Genomic DNA, 21,672 nt, shown 5'->3' on the forward strand with positions numbered 1-21,672 from the left:
TTTATGTAGTGGCTTTTGAGGATGAGCCTGACAAGGATTGTGATTATTATTTGATGTGCATTTTCACCCACCAGCCAACTAATAATTCAATCTTTTACATTGGTGTTCAGAGGTGGAATTGAGTATTTGTCTTTTTCCAGTGCCATTCAGTGAGTTGTGTAACAATAAAACCCTCTTAATAATTTTTACATCAAAATCATTTATTGTTAAAGTCACCTCGTTTTTATTTGGGCATTTTTATATTTTTCTTAATTTAATTCCTATCTCATACTTTGCACCTGTGATTTGTTTTGCAAGAATACAAGGAGATTTGAGAAACATTGAAGGATTCATTGTGGAAAAGCTGAAGAAGGTGAAGAAAGAGAAGAAGCTGAAGCTGTCAAAATGCTCCAAGAATGTGGAGTACCAGATAACGCTCAGACCTGGGAAGAGCCCCTCCTAGTTTTGCCTACATCACTGGAGAATGATGATACTGAAGGGGAGGCTACATGGGGAAGAAGGGATAAAAAATATTGTCAATAGCCCTATATCCAGTGAGGAGAATAGGGCCCACAAGAGTGAGGACCCGTGCTAGGAGCATTGTTTCCTCCCACAGCCTTACTACTGAAGAGTTGGAGGATAGGAAGAAGGAGAGGGCTCTGTGTCTACAACTGGCAACCTTGGCCAGGGCAGAAAGGAAAGCAGAATCAACTGCAAAAAGGGCTCAGGAGGAAAATAAGGCTGGCCCTAGAGGAGAGGACAATTTTGCTGGCTCATGAAGTGAGTCAGAAGCAACTGGCTCTGAAAGCCAAGAGAGTTACAAAGTGCAACGAAGATGGTGGCAGCAACACAGTAGTGCTCAGAGGAGGTAAATGGGTCCACATTCTCAAGGACTTAGGGCCAGATGTAGCAAATTCCGGAATTGCGACTCGCAATTTGCGAGTCGCAATGCCGGATGCAGGATGGAGTCCCTGACACCATCTGCGAGTCGCAAGGGGGTCGCAAAGGCCCACCTCATTAATATTAATGAGGTGGGTCGCAATTTGCGACCCCCTTGCGAGTCGCAGCACTCACAGGGATGGTGGCCTGCTGGAGACAGCAGACCACCATGTCCGTGACTGCTTTTAAATAAAGCATTTAAAAAAAAAAAATTGTAATGCAGCCCGTTTTCCTTAAAGGAAAATTAGTTGCATTACACACGAAAAAATTAAACGTGTCCGTTTCATTTTTTCAGAGCAGGCAGTGGTCCATAGGACCATTGCCTGCTCAGAAAAAATGTTTTCAGGGCCATTCACAAAGGGGAAGGGGTCCCATGGGGACCCCTTCCCTTTTGCGAATGGCTTACCACCAGTATGACACTGGTGGTAACGGCGAATTGCTTAGTATAGGGATAGCCAGAAGCAGTCACATCAGTCCTGGGTACTTTGTGGACCCATCAAGTAAAGTTAAGTCACTGGATGGTTAAATGAAGAGCAGCTAAATGAATGATTACAACAGACTTTATAATCTGATCATGAAGGGGCACATACTGAGTAATTTTTTTAAAGTGTTGCTCCAGATCCTAAGTGATTATAACTCCCTATGCCCAGAGAGCCAGGAAAAGATCCTGACCTCTGGCTCAATACCAGAGTGTCCAGGAGGGTACCTGGGGGGACTCCCAGAACTGTGGATCAGGTCCCTCTTAACAGAAGGATTGGAAGAAACTGGAAAATCACAAGGATTTCTCTAAAAGCCACCAAAAGACGTCTCAAGGGAAGAGTCCCAACTGCCCCCTGACATCAAGAAGTGGGGGTTGCTTTGGGAAGGGGCCCCAGAAGCCCTTCAAGCTCAAGTGCTATGAGTGCTACCAGCCAGAGGACAAAAAGAAATATGCTATATGCTCCTGCAAGAAAAAGTCCCCAACTGAGGACCACCCCCAGATGTTGCTAGTGTAGTGCTTCAGGAGCAGGTGGCATCAATTTATGTGGGGGAGTGAGCAGAGGTTACTGTAGTGTCCCTGAGTGAGTGAGAGATGATGCCTACAGCTCACAGTCTTGACAACATTAAGAAATACAGGCAGTGGCTCACATCAATAGGCAGAGGGTGGAGGCTCTAAGAAACACAGGAGCCAGCATGAATTCTGTTAGGTGTCACCTGGTGTCCTCAGAGCAGGTTATTGACAGTGTAGTCCACCAGGTTGTGACAGAGGACAACCAGGTAAGCTACTACCCTGTGGCTTTTGATCCTCTAGCGGGGTGAGTGGTCTCAGGAACTCTGATGGTAGATGTGAGTCCTGCAATCCCTATTGATTGCCTGCCAGGGAATGACATGGAGCACATTATCTAAAGGAAAGTGGAGCTCAGGTCTCATCTAGAGATGTTGGGGCTGGCTGAGTGGGTGCTGATGACCACACAATCCCTGATGTTCCCACTGTCAAGGGAGTCCAAAGGACCTGGAGCCTGACAGTAGTGTCCCAGGACCCTGCCAGGAAGGGGAGGGGCAAGGAGCACAGGAACCCCATCCCTGCTGTTCCCACTGTCCAGGGGGAGACTGTGCCTGAAGGTGGCACCCTGAATTCTACCGGGGAAGACACTGTTGCCCTGGGAGACCTTTCTGAGCTAGCTGGGTTGCATGCTACAAGAAGATCATCCTAGAGAGAGGTCTGACAAGTGCAGAGAGTGTTCCCCACTCTTGAGGGCTTTTGGTAACAAGCTGAGGCCCACGTCAATGCAAAACACTATGGTGATCACCACATCTGTTTGGAGAATGGTCTTCTGTATAGTGAGCCTAAGGTCCCTGAGCCTGGGGCAACCCAGATGTTGGTGGTCCCCAATGCTATGAGGCCTTCCCCCTGGAGCTGGCTCTTGAGATACCCTTGCAGGACATCTAGGGCGGACAAAACCTTTGACCATCTGGTCACCCACTTCTACTGGCCTCAGATGACAGCCAAGACAGATGCATTGTGCCAGTCCTGTGTTACTTGTCAAGGCAATGACAAGACAGGGGTAACGCATATTGCTCCTTTGCCACCTTTCCCTTCGTGGGAACCCCCTTTGAGACGGCAAGCATTTTTATTGTTGGGCCTCTGGACCTCGAGACAGCTGTAGGCAACAGGTTGAACCTAGTCTTATTAGATGATACCACCCATTACCCGGAGGCTATCCCTCTGACGGGAATCTTTACCCAGAGGGGCTTCCCCTAGAATCCATGAGGCTTAAGTGGGACATCTTGTTAGCATGTCTTCTGTTCACCTCCAGGGAGATAACCCAGAAGAGAGGCTTTTTTGGCTACCCTGTGAGAGGACCTTTAAGCCTTGTCAAGGAGGGATGAGAGCGAGCTCCCCAGAATCCCCAACAAGATGTAGCAAGCTACATGTTTGCCCTATGGTCTGTGATTAAGTGCTTCTGGAAAGAGCTCCCTGAGAACCTGGAGACATCCCAGGAAGTGATAAAGCAGTGGTGTGGCCAGAAGACAACGCTGGTAGAATATACACCTGGCCAAAAAGTGAGGGTCAGGGAGCTTGTGTCTCTCCAGGTCTTACAGAATCAGTCAACTGAGCCTTATGAAATCAAGGAGAAAAGTGAAGTCACCTATGTGGTGGACCTCAAAACATCAATGAACCCCTTGAGGGTACTGCGTGTGAATCATCTCAAACCACATCTTGAGAAGTCTGAATTGTCATTACTCATGGGGACAGATGGTTGTGAAAAGGAGTAGACTGAACTCCTCTAGACCTCCTGTCTTCCAAAGAGGAAGATGGGTCAGTGAAAGGGTTTGTCCTCCCCCTACCCTGACACCAGAGCAACAGAGGCCGAGCAACAGAGGGACTGTTGCTACTTGTTGGGGCAGCTCACCTCTATTTTCTCACTTACCCTGACGATCACTAACTGGTGCACCTATGACATACACACAAGGAACAGCATGCCTGTCAAAAACAAAATTTGCAGGCTATCTGACAAAGTGAGGGTCAGTATCAAGATGAAGTATCAAAGGCCATACCTGTTTGGGGGTCATTTCTGGGTTCAGACAAACCACAGACCCCTCAGATTGCAGATGCAAATGGGGGGTGAGAATCCTAAACTGTTGAGGTGGCCCTTTTTCCTACAGGTTATGGACTTTACATTGGAGCATCCTGTCCTGAAACTGACCACACCATTACCGATGTTCTCTCCAGGTTTATCCCCCTTTAGCAATAAGAACTCCCATGGATGTGGGTAGTTCTCCATGCTTTCTGCTGGGGGGATCAGTCCTTGAAAGGACCATCTTTTGCATGGTATACCCCTAGATTTTTGCCTTCTTTAGCTGAACGATTTTTGGACTTAGCACTCTGTGCACTTTATCTCTGCTAACCGGTGTAAAATGCTTGTGCTCTCCCTTCCCAACATGGTAAAATTGGGATACATTTGATTGGATTATTAAATGTACTTATGAGTCCATAGTATATGGTACTACCCTGCTTAGCACTTCCAAGATCGGGACTCTGTGGCTCAAGGAACTCCGCCTCTGAGGAATTCCACAGAGTTTTTAATCAACTCTGTGAAATTCCATGGAGCGGAACTCTGTGAACTCCTCCCAGGCCTAATTATGCCACGCAACATCATGCAAAAGACAGCATCAATCAACCTTTGCATGCAAAATAATTTTTTATGGAAAATTTAGATGAAAGTGAAGTGCTGAAAGGCGTTACATCTCACAGCACTCAATAATTCATGCAAAAGTGTAGAGGGAACGGCACAAAAACCCTAATATCCTACACTAAGCCTGGTCAACTAAAATCACACAAAGTATCGTAATGTGTCTTTGTGTGGTATCCTGACACCAAATGACAACATGTGCAAGCAATGGGCAAAGAGAAAGTGTGTGACTTGTCCACACGTAACACATTCATTCACCATTTGGTGAGTCCAGTGCAGCGGCCTGAATGAGCCTTTGTTGCTGTGCATGCAGCATTAAGATTGCCTCCATAACGTTTCGCCTATTTAGAGCAGTCCTGGCAGCTCTTGGTATATTTATTGTTGAATTTGTTGATGTGCAAACATCGGGCGATGGTTTTCGCAAGATGATCTAATTAGTTATAATGGTTTATTAATTACAGCTTCCCTGCCATTAGTGTCCCACTGCTTTCAAAAGTCACCAGCCGCAATTGCATTGGCATATTTAAAATTTACAAGAATCAAGACAAAATAGCAAGAATTATGATGACGGATTGTAACTTTTAAAAATTAACCACCTGCTGTGCACACTTCAGTACCAGGGAGCATTTGCGAGAAGCATAACGCTGCTGTACATCAATCAAAGGGTCAACACGGGAATCAAAGATCATTGTGTAAAAGAATGATAAAACTCACAAAAAAAAGTTAAAGTGAATCAAAATCTGTGATGAAACTTTTTTTTGCAAGAGAAAATTTAAATTGAGGCAGTCTCAATTTTCCCTTTCGGAAAAGAAAGTTATCAATAATTAGTGCATTGTCTACATCTGGTTAAAAGCTATTGCACGCATGGTTGGAATACTGATTCCAGACATGGTTCCAGGTCCATTGAGATTAAGGCCATGGTCACAGGAAACACAATTTTGGATTATTGATCTATTTAAGGATGCATGTTAATTGTTCCAGATCTATAACCATAGGAAAAATGATCAAGTTTAATCTAATCTTCAACCAAGCCAAGTCCCATCTCTTCATATACAAAGCAATGTGGTCTACTCAGAGGAAGGTCAAGAAAGTGTCAACAGAAGTGATTTTATTCCCCTTGGAGGCTAAGTATACATCTATACGTGCAAATACCAGAACCATGCGTTAAGATGAGGTGGTATTTCCTTCTTAAAATTTCTAGCAAATGTGGGATAGGCTTACTGCCAGTGTGGAATATAAAGTGAAATAACAGTCCCACTGATTGGAAAAAGGATTGCTTCCTAGATGAAAGGCTGGAGGTCCATGAACAAGTAGTGTTGAAGGTCACAACGAAGTATGAAGAGTGACAGAAATTCCGAATGAGCTCGCCTTTAACTGAGATACATCTTAACTGCTAATTCATAGGACCACCGACCATGATAATTTTTTGTCAGATTTGTCTCTGGAGCATCTTCTCTCTAAAGAGTACAAAAGCATCAATTAAGCATGTTAATCTGGTATTAGTGTGGGACATGATCACTGTGTCATCTGAGCATAACAAAGCAGACATGCTAAGATTTAACCAGTAGAAGACACAATTTTGGTTGAGAAGGGGGAAGTATATGCCTTGACTTCCACAGCAGAGTTAAATTACCGAGAAAAGGAACCTTTTCACTCAATATGGTATACTTGAGTTAATTAATATTTTATTTTTTTGCAAAACATTTGATATGTCCTTTTCATTCAGAACAGATATAGATGTTGAAAAAAAATCCTTTTATAGTTTTTAGATACTAGGGGGCATATTTATGCTCTGTTTGCGCCGAATGTATGTCACAAATTGTGACGCACATTTGGCGCAAACCTTGCCCCATATTTATACTTTGACGCCTGACCCCACAGAAGTAAAAAATCCTCAGTGTGCGTAATTTTTTGGATGCGGGAAACCACCTTGCATTAATGACATGCAAGGTAGGCTTTCCCGCCTAAAAAAATGACTTTAAGGCCTGTGCGCCTTATTTATACTCGTGCTTCATTTTGACGCACAGGAGGGGGCGAGCCTTACAAAACGGCACCCAGCCTGATGTGCGCCGTTTTTTAACGCCTGGGTGAGGGCAGGCATTAAGGGACCTTTGGGCTCACTTCCATGGTCTCTGACCATGAAAGCAGTCCAGAGGTGCCCTTCCCTGCCCCCATGGACACCCCCTGCCACCATCGCCCACCCCTGGAGGACACCCATGGATGGGGGGACCCATCCCAGGTAAGTACAGGTAAGTATTTTTTTTTTTTAAGTGGCATAGGGGGGCCTTACTTGGGCCCCCAACATGGCACTGTGCCCAATGACCATGCCCAGGGGACAGAAGTCCCCTGGGCATGGCCATTGGGCAGGGGGGCATGACTCCTGTCTTTGCTAAGACTGGAGTCATTTCAATGTGGGTTGTGCTTCAAAAAATGCGGCAGGTCCGGTCTGAGCCATGATTTTTGCCTCAAACCTGACTTGCACCATTTTATGACGCACAACCCCCATTTTCCCCTACGCCGGCGCTGCCTGGTCAGAGTCATTTTTTTTTACTCTTACCACCCCGCAGGGCCGGCTAAAGTCAACTTAAATAAGGCGCCTGCATGGCGCGTAGGAATGGCGTTAACCAACGGTAAATATTTTGACGCAAACCAGCGCCTGTGCTGGTTTGCGTCAAAAAGTATAAATATGGGCCTAGGTGCTCCTATAATAAAGGCGCAGTGAAAGTGAATATTGAGGTGCATAAAGTGCCAGTGTTATATACAATATATACAAAAATGTGGTTAAAAACAGACAGTGATCTTCCACCGCTGTGAAAAGGAGAAAACATTTGAGCGATGCCAGCGTATCTCTGAGGAAACACATTATTTCGAGGTCACCTAGGAAAACGAGTAATAGTGTTGGTAACTACTATCAAGAAACAATTTTAAGGAATAATGTATATAATCTTTGAACAAATAGGTGCTAACGGTATAGAGAATTTTCCAGTCCTGATGATGACCCATTATTGATTTATGTCTGTATAAAGGGTCGAAACATTCGACAAAAAAAATTGATGTGGATTGATCTAAAAATAATAAAGTGACTTCAAGACTCCTGGATTGAAGGAGCCTTATGGAAGATCACTGTCTGTTTTTAACCACATTGCTGTATATATTGTATATAACACTGGCACGTTAATGAAATTTAACGTGAGCTAACGCCATCCATGCGCCATATTTAAGAAATGATGCACAATGGCGCTAAGGAATGGCTAGCGTATCAAAAAAAAATACTAGCAGGTGATGGATGGCATTAGGGGAAATGGCACTAGTGGGTCAAAAATGACAGCAGGCTGATTAGCGGCAAAATATCTGCTGTTAGTCAGCCTAGCATCATTTTTTGATGCTCAAGAAGCCGAAAAATAACTCCTGTCTAAGTAAAGACAGGAGTCATTACCACAACCCCAATGCCTACCACAGGGGACCAGTGTCCCCAGGACAACCCCAAAATACCCAGTGCCAGCCAGGGGGCCCCATGTATGGGGCCCCCAGAGACACACCACACTTACGCATGTGCACTGACCTGCATCTTACCTGGGATGGGCTCCCTGCTCCTGTAGTGTCCCTGTGGTGTGGGTGGTGGTGATGCTGGAGGTTGGGGTGGGCATCTTTGTGCCCACTCCATGGTGTTTCCCCATGGAAATGGGCCTACCAGCACATTAACTCCTGGCCTAACCAGGCATTAAATAATGGCACTAATCGGGCTAAGTGCCATTATTTAGGTCCGCCTCCTAGTTGCGCATTGTTTCAACGTCAGGAGTTAAATATGGCGCTGGAGCGTCATTTTTAGGAAGGGAACACCTACCTTGCATCTCATTGATGCAAGGTGGGTTGGCGCTTCCTATAAATGGTGCTAACTCCAGTATTTTGAAGCTAAATTGGTCTAGTGTCAAAATATAAATATGGAGTTAAGTTAGCACCGCTTTAGCGTAAAAATAAATGACGCTAAGGCGACACTAATTTTCCTTAAATATGGGCCATAGTGTTTTGAGCTCCCTGCTGAAAGAATTTCACTCCATAATTAAACCAAAGGGCTTGATTTAAAGTTTGGCAGATGAGTTATTCTATCACAAAATAATGGCTATCCTGTCCACCTTACTAGAAGTACATTCTGTTGTTTGGCGCTTATAATAAGGTTTTAAGGATATCTTGGATGTTTGTGATGCGATAACCCATTGCCAAACTCTAAATCAGGCCTCTAAGTCCACAATTACACTGGACCAATGGACCAAATTTTTGCCACACACGAGTGAAAAGCCCTTTTAGATCTTCCTGGAGAAAGACACTTTCCCCCCTGAATGTCTAACACTTTTATGCTTCTTCTTGAGTATTTGTAACAAGAAATGATTTGTTAGGCCATTTGTTTCCTGCTAGAGTATACATTTGGAATTCTTTCCTTTTGTTGGCAAGCATTCTCATTAGATGTGCTCTGTTAAATTCAAGGAAAGTTCTGTAGCCTCAGAGCTCACATTGTAAAACAACTTCTAACTCTTGATGGGCTGCTAAGAAGAATTTAAGAAGAGTTTCTAAGCTAGGTACACAAGGCAATGAGGCCTTCCCCTTGAGTAGCCTAGGAAATGGGCAAGATTTTCCCCACCCCCAGAGGTACCGATATCAGGGGTACTGGTAAACACTATTGCGAGAAAACTCTGACAGGGTATGAGTTGGACCATGTGGGTCCACTGAGAAATGAAGAATTATCAAGGAGTCAGTAATTATGAAGACAATTCCCCAACCAATTCCTCATTTTGGTCCAGACCTTTGTCTAGCGTTTCCAGCTGCTTTCAGGCTGAAAGTAAAAAACTGGTAATTCTGATGGGCAGATAGCTTCTGTTAGCAGCCCTATTGAAATTAAGAGGCCAGTCATAGTGAGGGTTTTAGGGTATGAGTCACACATTCCTGTTAAAGGCATGAGCTATGAATATTCCATAGAGCACACTCCCAACAAAAGGAAGCCAGAATACAAGGTTTGTCGTCATATGCAGAATTGCGAGGATGCTGGGTGAGAGCAAAAGAGCTGGGTCCATTCACTCTTCAAAAATGAGTAACCGACAACATCCTTATATTTATGCATTTGCTCACAGCACCATTATGGGAGGAAAGATGGATGTCTTTAACATCAGCAGATCTTCCTCCATCCATGTCAGTGCATGGAATACATTCATGAAAAAGGATGATAACCCCTTTTAAATGTTTGGTTTCCATTACTGCTCTACTCTACTCTTCAGCTGTGCTCTAGAAGTTCATGGATGTAATTAAACTATGCTAGTCTGTTGGCTCACTGGACTCATGCAGCCACTTTAGGGTCCTCCATTAAACTGTTGGTCGCAGGTTATAATCCCAGCCTGACCACTCACACTGTCGTCCTTCCGAGGTCGACAAAATCATCAATACCACTTAATTGTCACAATAAACACCTACTATCAACGATAAAATGTAGGTTTGGGAGGGACCGTGGGATTAAAAAATGTGACATATATCATTTTAGACTCCATAAAGCAATCCCATGCGAGCAGTGTCATGTGATCAGTGTTTGACCTGTGCTTTGTCCTGTGCCTGACCTGCAACTAGTCAGACCTTCCACAGAGGAAGACTTAACCGAATTCAGTGTATCCCTGTGTCAGTCTGTACAGGAATGCATGATTTACCCACAAATGTGCTGGCTTTCCTCATAAGCCAGCCCATACGTCTTCCAATGCATGACTTTTTCACACGAGATACCTGCAAATGCACATCACAGTCTGCGCATATGCAAGTGTTGTACGTGAAAATAGCATGCCCAATACGCTTCTTTTCTCACTCTAATGAAAGCACGGGCAGTACCAGACCTGTTATGGCCATCCTTTATAATATTTTAGAAGATGCAGAAGTATGTATGTAGTGACTAGCTGTCAGCTTCATTCCATGCCTGTAATACTGAACCACAGAAAACCGTATGTGCCCAGAATTACACTGTTGTGTGTCTGAAAGGGTATACTACTTCTCTATTGCATATATTATTTCATATGACAATAATACTGCATTCACCACGTCGACCTAACCTTTGCATTACAAAGGAAATATAGGTAAGTATGATAGGTAAGAATAATAGTAAATATAGTTATATAGACGATGTGGAGGTAAAAATAATAGTAATATACTTATTTTCACATTGTAGCGGATGCAATATTGACCTGTATATATCTCATATAACCATCTAAAAGTCTCTGAGGTCTTTTCTTTTCATTTCTAGTTTGGTCTGTGAGTAGAAAGTCATTGACTGATTCGGGTTGGTGATGGGGGAATGCTGTGCGATATATACCACTAACAACCTTTCTAAAGTTCAGCGGAGAAGGAAGCAGGCAATTTTCCTCTTTGTTGACCTCACAAATTGAACGCACAAAAGCCCAATGATAAACTCTTTTACGAACTCCCCCTTGAGGAGCATAAACCGCTCTGATCCTTAACCCTTCTTTCATGAAAGATAGAGACTTCAACAGAGTACACTGTATGTGGTATGAGCATAAAGCCGATGTAGCAAATGTGTGATAGGAAGCGTATATATTGCTGCTTCTATGCACATATAGTCATTTATATAGAGGGGTTATCTCCAGCTAGAATAAAAACCTTACCAAGTATCATGTGCATATATGTGTTTATAGGATAATTTTAGTTGTTTTGCTATTAAAAAAAATCCTCCTTTAAAACTTTGTCCCATCCTTCCTCTGTGAGTCATCCGAAATCTTTCTGACTTCTATGAACCCCCAAACATCCTTCTCAAACTTTCATCTCCTTCCTACTTCCCATTTCAAATCCATTCCCATCATTCTATCCCTACTCCAAACTCTACTAAACACATAAGAATTTCAAGAGCACAAATTAAAAAATTTCTCACTTATAATTACAATTTACAATTACAATAGCATCTGCGTCATTACGTTATGCATATTTCTGCCTGGAACTGCCTAACATTTGCCTTTGTTCTTTTGCAGATCTCAGTCAGTGGCGGATCCCGGGGTACTAAAACGCGTAGACAAGAATGACGATGAAAACATGCAGCCGCTGCTTTCACTTGATTAGCAGCTTCCAAGCAGCATGTCAGCAGTGAACATGACTTGGGGTGGCAGGTTCTGCCTTTCAGCAACAAGAAAACCATTACAGAGAATGTACCAGCTGGAAATATAATTATCCATGTTAATGTTGCATAATGAATTGAGGCAGCAGGTTTTTGGCCAACCTACAAAATGGGTGCCCTGAGCTGGGAATATTCTATTTTTTATGTATGTGCCAACTTGTTTGTAAATATGATATAACCCTCCACTTTGGATATGTGAGTGATGGTAGAAAAACAGTATTACAATGTACCTTCAAAAGATATATTTGTGGCATATAATGTCATAAGGACGTTAAGAGCATTATGTCCTTTTATAGAAAGCCATGTTACAGGCAACTTGTCGACGGCTTTTCCTCTTTTTTTTCATGCTGTTATAATGTTCAAACACAACACTTGAGAGGGTAGGTTATGCGCTAATTAAAATGGGAAGGTTCAGGAGAGAGAATAAACTTACTGGTCAAACAGACAGGCTGTTGATTCAGTAACTGGGCTGAAGGGGTAAAAGGAGGGATTATGTGATTTCCACATATTTTGCGTGCCTACACGGTTTAAAAGTAGTGCTGTGACAAACCTTTAAAAACATGAGTGGTAACTCTGTTAACGTGGGCTATTTCAAATTTTTTCTGTCAGATGTCTCGAGCGGGAGATAACGTCCACTGGTAGCATGATTATTTTAAAAGGAAATTTGTCACAACACGTAGGAAGGCTTGGGAAGAAAAGAACCATTTTGAAACAACTCTGTTTTGTCAATGGGGTTGTGCGCTGCCGAAGAGAAGATAAAACAAAGGGCATTGTATTAAAATGATATATTGTGCCAATTTTTTCTAGTTCGATTTGAGATGCTAGTTTTTTAAATTTTTGATTGAGAAGAATGTAACATATAGAGCAGCAACTGATATATCACAATGAGTGCCATAACAAAATCAATTTGATATCGGTTTGGCAACTCTAGCATGGATCTTCAACTGGACTTTACAACTTCGACACAGAAATCATAACATTCAGTTCTTCAAATGAAAATGAGGAATTGATAGCATATGCACTGACACCAACCGAAACAGGTGTGAAGGGCCCACTGCACCCACAATATGACTGTCTTTTAACCCCTTATTTCGCTAGCAGTAGAGTCAATTCTACCCTTCTTACGTCACGGGTCATTGCTTATGGAATCCATTTTAGATATGTTTGACTTTTCACCTCACATTCCCTTCACACATAAAAAATAACTCAGTAAAAGGTCATGGTAGGCACAACACTTCAGAATGCACTTTGTGGCAGTGACAAAAGATAAAAAATTAATAGGAAAGGGTGAAGACTAATTTCTGGGGCGCAATGAAAAGCAGGGTGTGTGCCTCCTGGACAACTTTTAAGGTAAACGTGTTCAAGAATTATTTTAAAATATAAATAAGTTTTGAGCCTGTAATGTACACACCACCTCACTTCAATGGAACTCTTGTACAAAATATGTGACACATTATTCATATTCTCTATTTAACTATGTGCTCTACAGTCCCCCAAGCAGAGACAATGTATGCTCCTTCTTTGTGGATTCACCACATTCCTGTGTGTTGTACTGTGTACAATAATTTTGTGCATTGGATCACTTTGCGAAGTCACACACTAACGTACTTGCTCATATCTAGGCACTAGCACACTCGTCTTTGTTGACTGATGCTATGCACCTTGTAAAATCAGTGTTCTCAAGGGTGTCATTTATTGTTTCTGTTATGAAATTAAAAATGCTACATTTGTTAAGAAGACATTGCATTGGCAATCCGGTAACGCTAAGAGAAGGAAATTGATTTTGAAAAACATTGACATGGCAGTTGTCACTGAAATCCGTTTGAACTGCAACAGTTTGCCATTTTGGAGATTTGTTTACTTGCTTCATTGAAGAAAATTCCCTCAGCCTGTATCTACCCAAAGCCTACCCTAATTATAGATTTCATTACTTTTAAAATATGTATCGGCTTATTTATTTATTTATTTATTTATATATTATGTAGGTATCATTATTATGGGTACAGCGAAGAAGTAATTGATGAGGTGAGCCTAAGACCTTTTTTTGCTATTAACTTTGTCGTTTCTGCTGCTATTTGTAAACTTGAATGACAATATCCTTGAACATGTTTATAGAAGCCAATCAGAATATCCACTTTGTTCCACTACACACTTATTTCGTTTGTAAATCAGCTGACTCCTTAACTTGTTTTGGGGAAAACTTGGAAATGTAGCTAACAGATTAAAGAAGATGTATGAGGAAATTATTTATTACACACTAACGTTTTATATGATTGTGAGAGAAATTACAGTGTTAGTATTTTATTTCATTGCATAGCATAATTTACAGAGGAAATATTTTTCTCACTCATAAGAACATCCAGAAAGCTATTTTTACCTTTTCTTTTCAAGAAGGCATGTTAGACTTCTTTGTTCTTTCAGGGATGTATCTATTTGTTCAAACTGCTGCCCCAGCAAAATACAGTTTTTTTTTAAAAGAAAAGAAAATGTACGTAGCGTTGGCAAAAAATAAAAAAGAACACTATACATACCCCTAGCCTTCACAGACGTTTTGTTATTGATTTATTGCTCTTGTGCTTTGTAGTGTTTTGAGAAATTCGAACATTAAAGCTAAATTAGGTATCATTTACAATATTTAATATAATAATGTTAATACGAAAAAATAAAAAGGAAAGCTTGCATGTGAAACGTACAACAGGGCGAGAGAAGAGTGAGGGATGTTTCCCGAAAGAAAACAGTATTTCAACTTTTGAAGATTTGAAGCAGAGCAATACTCCTGTTTCAGACTATACAATAAATGAAATTGCTAACAATATTGGATCCGAACCACAGAGACATAATTTGTTTGTTTTTTGTATTTCTTTGTTTATGAGGTTTTGTCAAGGTCAGCCAAGTCCGCAGGTAGCATCAGTGGGAAGAGCCAGCTGAGTGTAGTAGTATAGTCCATACAATGATATCAAATCAGCCAAAAACGGTAAAATAATTGAAATAATCATTTAAAATAGGTAATGTAGCCCATACAGTTACAAAGTGATGTGCAGTAATAGTCCATAGAGGATTCTGGAGCATGACTCCACGGCAACATGATGAAAGTAGCTGGTGGCGAAAAGAGGTGAGGTCAGGAACTTTGAACTTGATATGTTGGCCAGTTTAAAACAAGACATAAGTCGTGGAATCATAACATAGGTCGGGTGAAAGACAGATGTTGAATTCTGTAGCAGATTTGTCAGAATTGTAAGTGTCTTAGCAGCACACCAAGTGCAGCATTGTCACAAAAAGCAATATTTTGAGATTCACACTGCATTACCTTTCTAGCTTTCCCCCAGTATTTATATTGTATTACTTATCCACTGATGATCTTTTATTGTATGAAAAATAACCACAGTCTGCTCTAAGGTATGGTCCTTTTTTATTACACATTGCCAAAACCTAAAGAAAAAGGGTTAGGTAAAACAAATTATTGGAGAGTAAATTGACAAAATACACCATTGTTTTTAGTTCATCTGCAAAGCACAATTGAAAAAACACCAGCAGGTAAACTAAAGAAATGGGTGGAAAAACTGCTTGCACTGCCCAAACCACCCTAACTGCGAACCACAGAAAAACATTTTTTTCACCTGTCTGTGGAATTACCACCTGAAGTTCACCTATTTTGCTCTCTTTGGATGGATGTGGATTTGTTAAAGCATTGGAGATTTGTGCTGGTATCAATACATGTGTACTTTTGACAAAAAAAATCCTCCAGCCGAATAAATACTGAAGAACTTAGGGCCAGATTTACTAAAAAGTGGCGCAGCACGGTGCTGCGCCTAAATTGGCAGTGCCGCTCCCTTTCACTTTAGAAATGCAGGGATGCGCTGTATTTACTAAAATACAGCGCCCACCTGCATTTCCCCCTGCGGAGGTGCTAAATTGAGCTGCCTAACGCCAGCACAGTCATCCTTGCACCACTGTGCAAGGATGTCTACGTTGAGGGGTTTGATTGTTTATGTGCGGGAAGGCGTCCCTTCCTGTACATAAACAACCACTAATGGCCCTTTGGCACTTCTGTGTGTGTTGCAGAATGAGCACACACAGAAGTGTCAGAGCACCATTTTGAAATGATTGTTTATGAGCAGGAAGGGATACCTTCCCACACATAAACAATCATTTCTGGGCTTTTGCTCTTTCTATGTGTGCTGCAGAATGCAGCACACATAGAAAAAGCAAAAAATGAGGAGGATTAAAAGTATTCCACCTCATAGCATCTTGCTAACGCCACCCCTTGGGGTGGCATTAGATTTTGGCTTTGCCTCAGGTTCATTAAAACTCATAAATCGGAGGCAGCGTCAAAATGTAATAGGTGTTGCTGTGGCACACACACAGCAACACTCATTGCACGCCCCTTCCACGTGAAGGGCTGCGTGTAAAGGGGCTGTATTTACAAGGTGGGGTTAAGCCAAAAAAAGTGGCTTAACACCACCTTGTAAATACGGCGCAGGGCATTGCGCCCTGGGAGCGTCACAAAAAGTGACGCGCTGTGGCGTTAGGGGCTCTTAAATATGCCCCTTAGTTTTCCTTTACGGTTAGTTTTAGAAGTTATGTTGAACAATGTTACAGCCGTAACAAACCAATTTAGTCACAATAAACATTGGCAATGCCAATTGGTCTAAGTTGTAATTTTCCCACTGTATGAAGAAACAGTATTAGCATATTAAACCCAGACAATCAAAGAAGCCAAAAACAGACAGTATTGAGAGCTTCATTGCTTTCATTAAACCTTTCGCTAGGTATGCCTTTGGATATTTGGGATAGTTCGCACTTAGGGCTCCATACCTCTTTTCCTACATAGGCTATCCACTCCATATTTGCATCTTTTTTCAGCATCCTGTGGATCCAAAAGGTACTCAGAGATTGTGGATTTCCCTGGAGAGGACTGAAAAATGAGCCAAAATATAGCAATATATTTGTTTTTTGGGGGGGGAAATTGGAAACAAGTGCTGCAGAAGGAAGTGTCTGTTTTTTTCCTGCAAACAGATTCAAACAAAAGGTTTGTGGTGATAAAATTACCATCTTCCCACCTTTCAGGTTTAGGCAGACTTCATTCACAAAACCAAATTTATCACAGTTTTGGCAGCTTATTGGGAAATAGCCAATTTCCCTACTATTTGTGCTTTCAGTCTCTGTTATACTTGGCATTCTTGGCGTGGTCTCCCCTAACTTTTTGCCTCTGCTTCTCCGGTTGATGATGTGTGCTGGACTCTGTTTTTGCTGTTTTTTTATATTCTGGGCACTTTACCATTGCTAACCATTGCTAAAGTGCAAGTGCTCCTATGCAAAATGTATGTGTAATTGGCTTATCCTTGATTAGCATATTCAACTTACTAGTAAGTCCCCAGTTAAGTGCACTAGAGGTGCCCAGGGCCTGTAAATGAAATGCTACTAGTGGGCCTGCAGCACTGGTGGTAACCCAGTAAACATGGCTTAGACCTGCCACGGCAGTGTATGTGTGTGCAGTTGTAAACTGGCAATTCGACTTGGCAAGTGTACCCACTTACCAGGCCTAAACCTTCCCTTTTTTTTACATGTTAGGCACCCCTAAGGTAGGCCCTGGGTAGCCCCATGGGCAAGGTGCAGTGTATGTTAAAGGTGGGACATGTACTGACGTGTGTTACATGTCCTACTAATGAAATACTGCAAATTCAGTCTTCACTGTTGCAAGGCCTATCTCTCTCAGAGGTTAACATCGGGACTGCCTTTAAATAACTTTAAAGTGTACATTCCCATTGAGAGCAGATAGAAATATGGAGTTTGGGGTCTCTGAACTCACAATTTAGAAATACATCTTTTAGTGAAAGTGTTTTATAGATTGTTAGTTTGAAAATGCCACTTTTAGAATGTAGGCATTTTCTTGCTTAAAACCTTCTGTGACTCTGCCTGTTTGTGGATTGCTTGCCTGGGTCAGTTTGACAGTTTTGTTTTTTAATAAGATTTTATTAAAGTTTTAACCCCTTCGCTGCCAGGCCTTTTCCCCCTCCTGTGCCAGGCCTTTTTTTGCCTATTTGGGGCAGTTCGCGCTTAGGCCCTCATAACTTTTTGTCCACATAAGCTAACCAAGCCAAATTTGCGTCCTTTTTTTCCAACATCCTAGGGATTCTAGAGGTACCCAGACTTTGTGGGTTCCCCTGAAGGAGGCCAAGAAATTGGCCAAAATACAGGGAATTTTTTTTTTTTTTTTTTAAACTTGGAAAAAGTGGCTGCAGAAGAAGGCTTGTGGTTTTTCCCCTGAAAATGGCATCAACAAGGGGTTTGCGGTGCTAAACTCAGCAGCTTCCCAGCTTTCAGGAACAGGCAGACTTGAATCAGAAAACCAAATTTTTCAACACAATTTGGGCATTTTACTGGGACATACCCCATTTTTGCAATGTTTTGTGCTTTCAGCCTCCTTCCAGTCAGTGACAGAAATGGGCATGAAACCAATGCTGGATCCCAGAAACCTAAACATTTCTGAAAAGTAGACAAAATTCTGAATTCAGCAAGGGGTCATTTGTGTAGATCCTACAAGGGTTTCCTACAGAAAATAACAACTGAAAAAGAAAAATATTGAAAATGAGGTGAAAAAAACATAAATGTTTCTCTACGTTTTACTCTGTAACGTTTCCCTGCAATGTCAGATTATCGAAAGCGATATACCGTTACGTCTGCTGGACTCCTCTGGTTGCGGGGATATATAGGGCTTGTAGGTTCATCAAGAACCCAAGGAACCCAGAGCCAATAAATGAGCTGCACCCTGCAGTGCGTTTTCATTCTATACCGGGTATACAGCAATTCATTTGCTGAAATATAAAAAGTAAAAAATTGCTATCAAGAAAACCTTTGTATTTCCAAAAAGGGCACAAGATAAGGTGTTGAGGAGCAGTGGTTATTTGCACATCTCTGAATTCCGGGGTGACCATACTAGCATGTGAATTACAGGGCATTTCTCAAATAGATGTCTTTTTTACACACTCTCCTATATTTGGAAGGAAAAAATGTAGAGAAAGACAAGGGGCAATAACACTTGTTTTGCTAATCTATGCTCCCCCAAGTCTCCCGATAAAAATGATACCTCACTTGTTTGGGTAGGCCTAGCGCCCGCGACAGGAAACGCCCTAAAGTGCAACGTGGACACATCCAAATTTTTGAAAGAAAACAGAGGTGTTTTTTGCGAAGTGCCTACCTGTAGATTTTGGCCTCTAGCTCAGCCGGCACCTAGGGAAACCTACCAAACCTGTGCATTTCTGAAAACTAGAGACCTAGGGGAATCCAAGGAGGGGTGACTTGCGGGGCTCGGACCAGGTTCTGTTACCCAGAATCCTTTGCAAACCTCAAAATTTGGCTACAAAAACACATGTTCCTCACATTTCTTTGGCAGAAAGTTCGGGAATCTGAGAGGAGCCACAAATTTCCTTCCACCCAGCGTTCCCCCAAGTCTCTCGATAAAAATGATACCTCACTTGTGTGGGTAGGCCTAGCGCCCGCAACAGGAAACGCCCTAAAGCGCAACGTGGACACATCCACATTTTTGAAAGAAAACAGAGGTGTTTTTTGCGAAGTGCCTACCTGTAAATTTTGGCCTCTAGCTCAGCCGGCACCTAGGGAAACCTACCAAACCTGTGCATTTCTGAAAACTAGAGACCTAGGGGAATCCAAGATGGGGTGACTTGCGGGGCTCGGACCAGGTTCTGTTACCCAGAATCCTTTGCAAACCTCAAATGTTGGCTAAAAAAACACATGTTCCTCACATTTCTTTGGCAGAAAGTTCTGGAATCTCAGAGGAGCCACAAATTTCCTTCCACCCAGCGTTCCCCCAAGTCTCCCGATAAAAATGATACCTCACTTGTGTGGGTAGGCCTAGCGCCCGCGACAGGAAACACCCCAAAGCGCAACGTGGACACATCCAAATTTTTGGAAGAAAACAGAGGTGTTTTTTGCAAAGTGCCTACCTGTAGATTTTGGCCTCTAGCTCAGCCGGCACCTAGGGAAACCTACCAAACCTGTGCATTTCTGAAAACTAGTGACCTAGGGGAATCCAAGATGGGGTGACTTGCGGGGCTCGGACCAGGTTCTGTTACCCAGAATCCTTTGCAAACCTCAAAAGTTGGCTAAAAAAACACATGTTCCTCACATTTCTGTGGCAGAAAGTTCTGGAATCTGAGAGGAGCCACAAATTTCCTTCCCCCCAGCGTTCCCCCAAGTCTCCCGATAAAAATGATACCTCACTTGTGTGGGTAGGCCTAGCGCCCGCGACAGGAGACGCCCCAAAGCGCAATGTGGACACATCCAAATTTTTGAAAGAAAACAGAGGTGTTTTTTGCGAAGTGCCTACTTGTAGATTTTGGCCTCTAGCTCAGCCGGCACCTAGGGAAACCTACCAAACCTGTGCATTTATGAAAACTAGAGACCTAGGGGAATCCAAGGAGGAGTGACTTGCGGGGCTCGGACCAGGTTCTGTTACCCAGAATCCTTTGCAAACCTCAAAATTTGGCTAAAAAAACACATGTTCCTCACATTTCTGTGGCAGAAAGTTCTGGAATCTGAGAGGAGCCACAAATTTCCTTCCACCCAGCGTTCCCCCAAGTCTCCCGATAAAAATGATACCTCACTTGTGTGGGTAGGCCTAGCGCCCGCAACAGGAAACGCCCCAAAGCGCAACGTGGACACATCCAAATTTTTGGAAGAAAGCAGAGGTGTTTTTTGCGATGTGCCTACCTGTAGATTTTGGCCTCTAGCTCAGCCGGCACCTAGGGAAACCTACGAAACCTGTGCATTTCTGAAAACTAGAGACCTAGGGGAATCCAAGATGGGGTGACTTGCGGGGCTCGGACCAGGTTCTGTTATCCAGAATCCTTTGCAAACCTCAAAATTTGGCTAAAAAAACACATGTTACTCACATTTCTGTGGCAGAAAGTTCTGGAATCTAAGAGGAGCCACAAATTTCCTTCCACCCAGCGTTCCCCCAAGTCTCCCGATAAAAATGATACCTCACTTGTGTGGGTAGGCCTGGCACCCGCGGGAACGCCAGGGAACGCCCCAAAGCGCAACGTGGATACATCCAAATTTTTTGAAGAAAACAGAGGTGTTTTTTGCGAAGTGCCTACCAGTAGATTTTGGCCTCTAGCTCAGCCGGCACCTAGGGAAACCTACCAAACCTGTGCATTTCTGAAAACTAGAGACCTAGGGAAATCCAAGATGGGGTGACTTGCGGGGCTCGGACCAGGTTCTGTTACCCAGAATCCTTTGCAAACCTCAAAATTTGGCTAAAAAAACACATGTTCCTCACATTTCTGTGGCAGAAAGTTCTGGAATCTGAGAGGAGCCACAAATTTCCTTCTACCCAGCGTTCCCCCAAGTCTCCCGATAAAAATGATACCTCACTTGTGTGGTTAGGCCTAGCGCCCGCGACAGGAAACGCCCCAAAGCGCAACGTGGACACATCCAAATTTTTGAAAGAAAACAGAGGTGTTTTTTGCGAAGTGCCTACCTGTAGATTTTGGCCTCTAGCTCAGCCGGCACCTAGGGAAACCTACCAAACCTGTGCATTTCTGAAAACTAGAGACCTAGGGGAATCCAAGATGGGGTGACTTGCGGGGCTCGGACCAGGTTCTGTTACCCAGAATCCTTTGCAAACCTCAAAATTTGGCTAAAAAAACACATGTTCCTCACATTTCTGTGGCAGAAAGTTCTGGAATCTGAGAGGAGCCACAAATTTCCTTCCACCCAGCGTTTCCCCAAGTCTCCCGATAAAAATGATACCTCACTTGTGTGGGTAGGACTAGCGCCCACGAAAGGAAAGGGCCCAAAATACAACGTGGACACATCACATTTTTTTATAAAAAGCAGTGCCTACCTGTGGATTTTGGCCTGTAGCTCAGCCGGCACCTGGGGAAACCTAGCAAACCAGCGCAT

General features: G+C 42.8%; 1 protein-coding gene across 1 annotated transcript in view; it reads left to right on the top strand.

Annotated features, from left to right (window-relative positions):
• CLVS2 (clavesin 2) overlaps positions 1-14,583 on the top strand; it is a 309,211-nt gene extending 294,628 nt beyond the window's left edge. The window contains exon 5 of the mRNA XM_069234757.1: positions 11,603-14,583. Coding sequence (XP_069090858.1) covers positions 11,603-11,690 — 88 coding nt within the window. The 3' untranslated portion in view covers positions 11,691-14,583. The remainder of the gene's footprint in view (positions 1-11,602) is intronic.
• Positions 14,584-21,672: the final 7,089 nt, after the last annotated feature.

The sequence above is a fragment of the Pleurodeles waltl genome, chromosome 5 (genome assembly GCF_031143425.1).
Source record: "Pleurodeles waltl isolate 20211129_DDA chromosome 5, aPleWal1.hap1.20221129, whole genome shotgun sequence".
Taxonomy (NCBI): Eukaryota; Metazoa; Chordata; class Amphibia; order Caudata; family Salamandridae; genus Pleurodeles; species Pleurodeles waltl.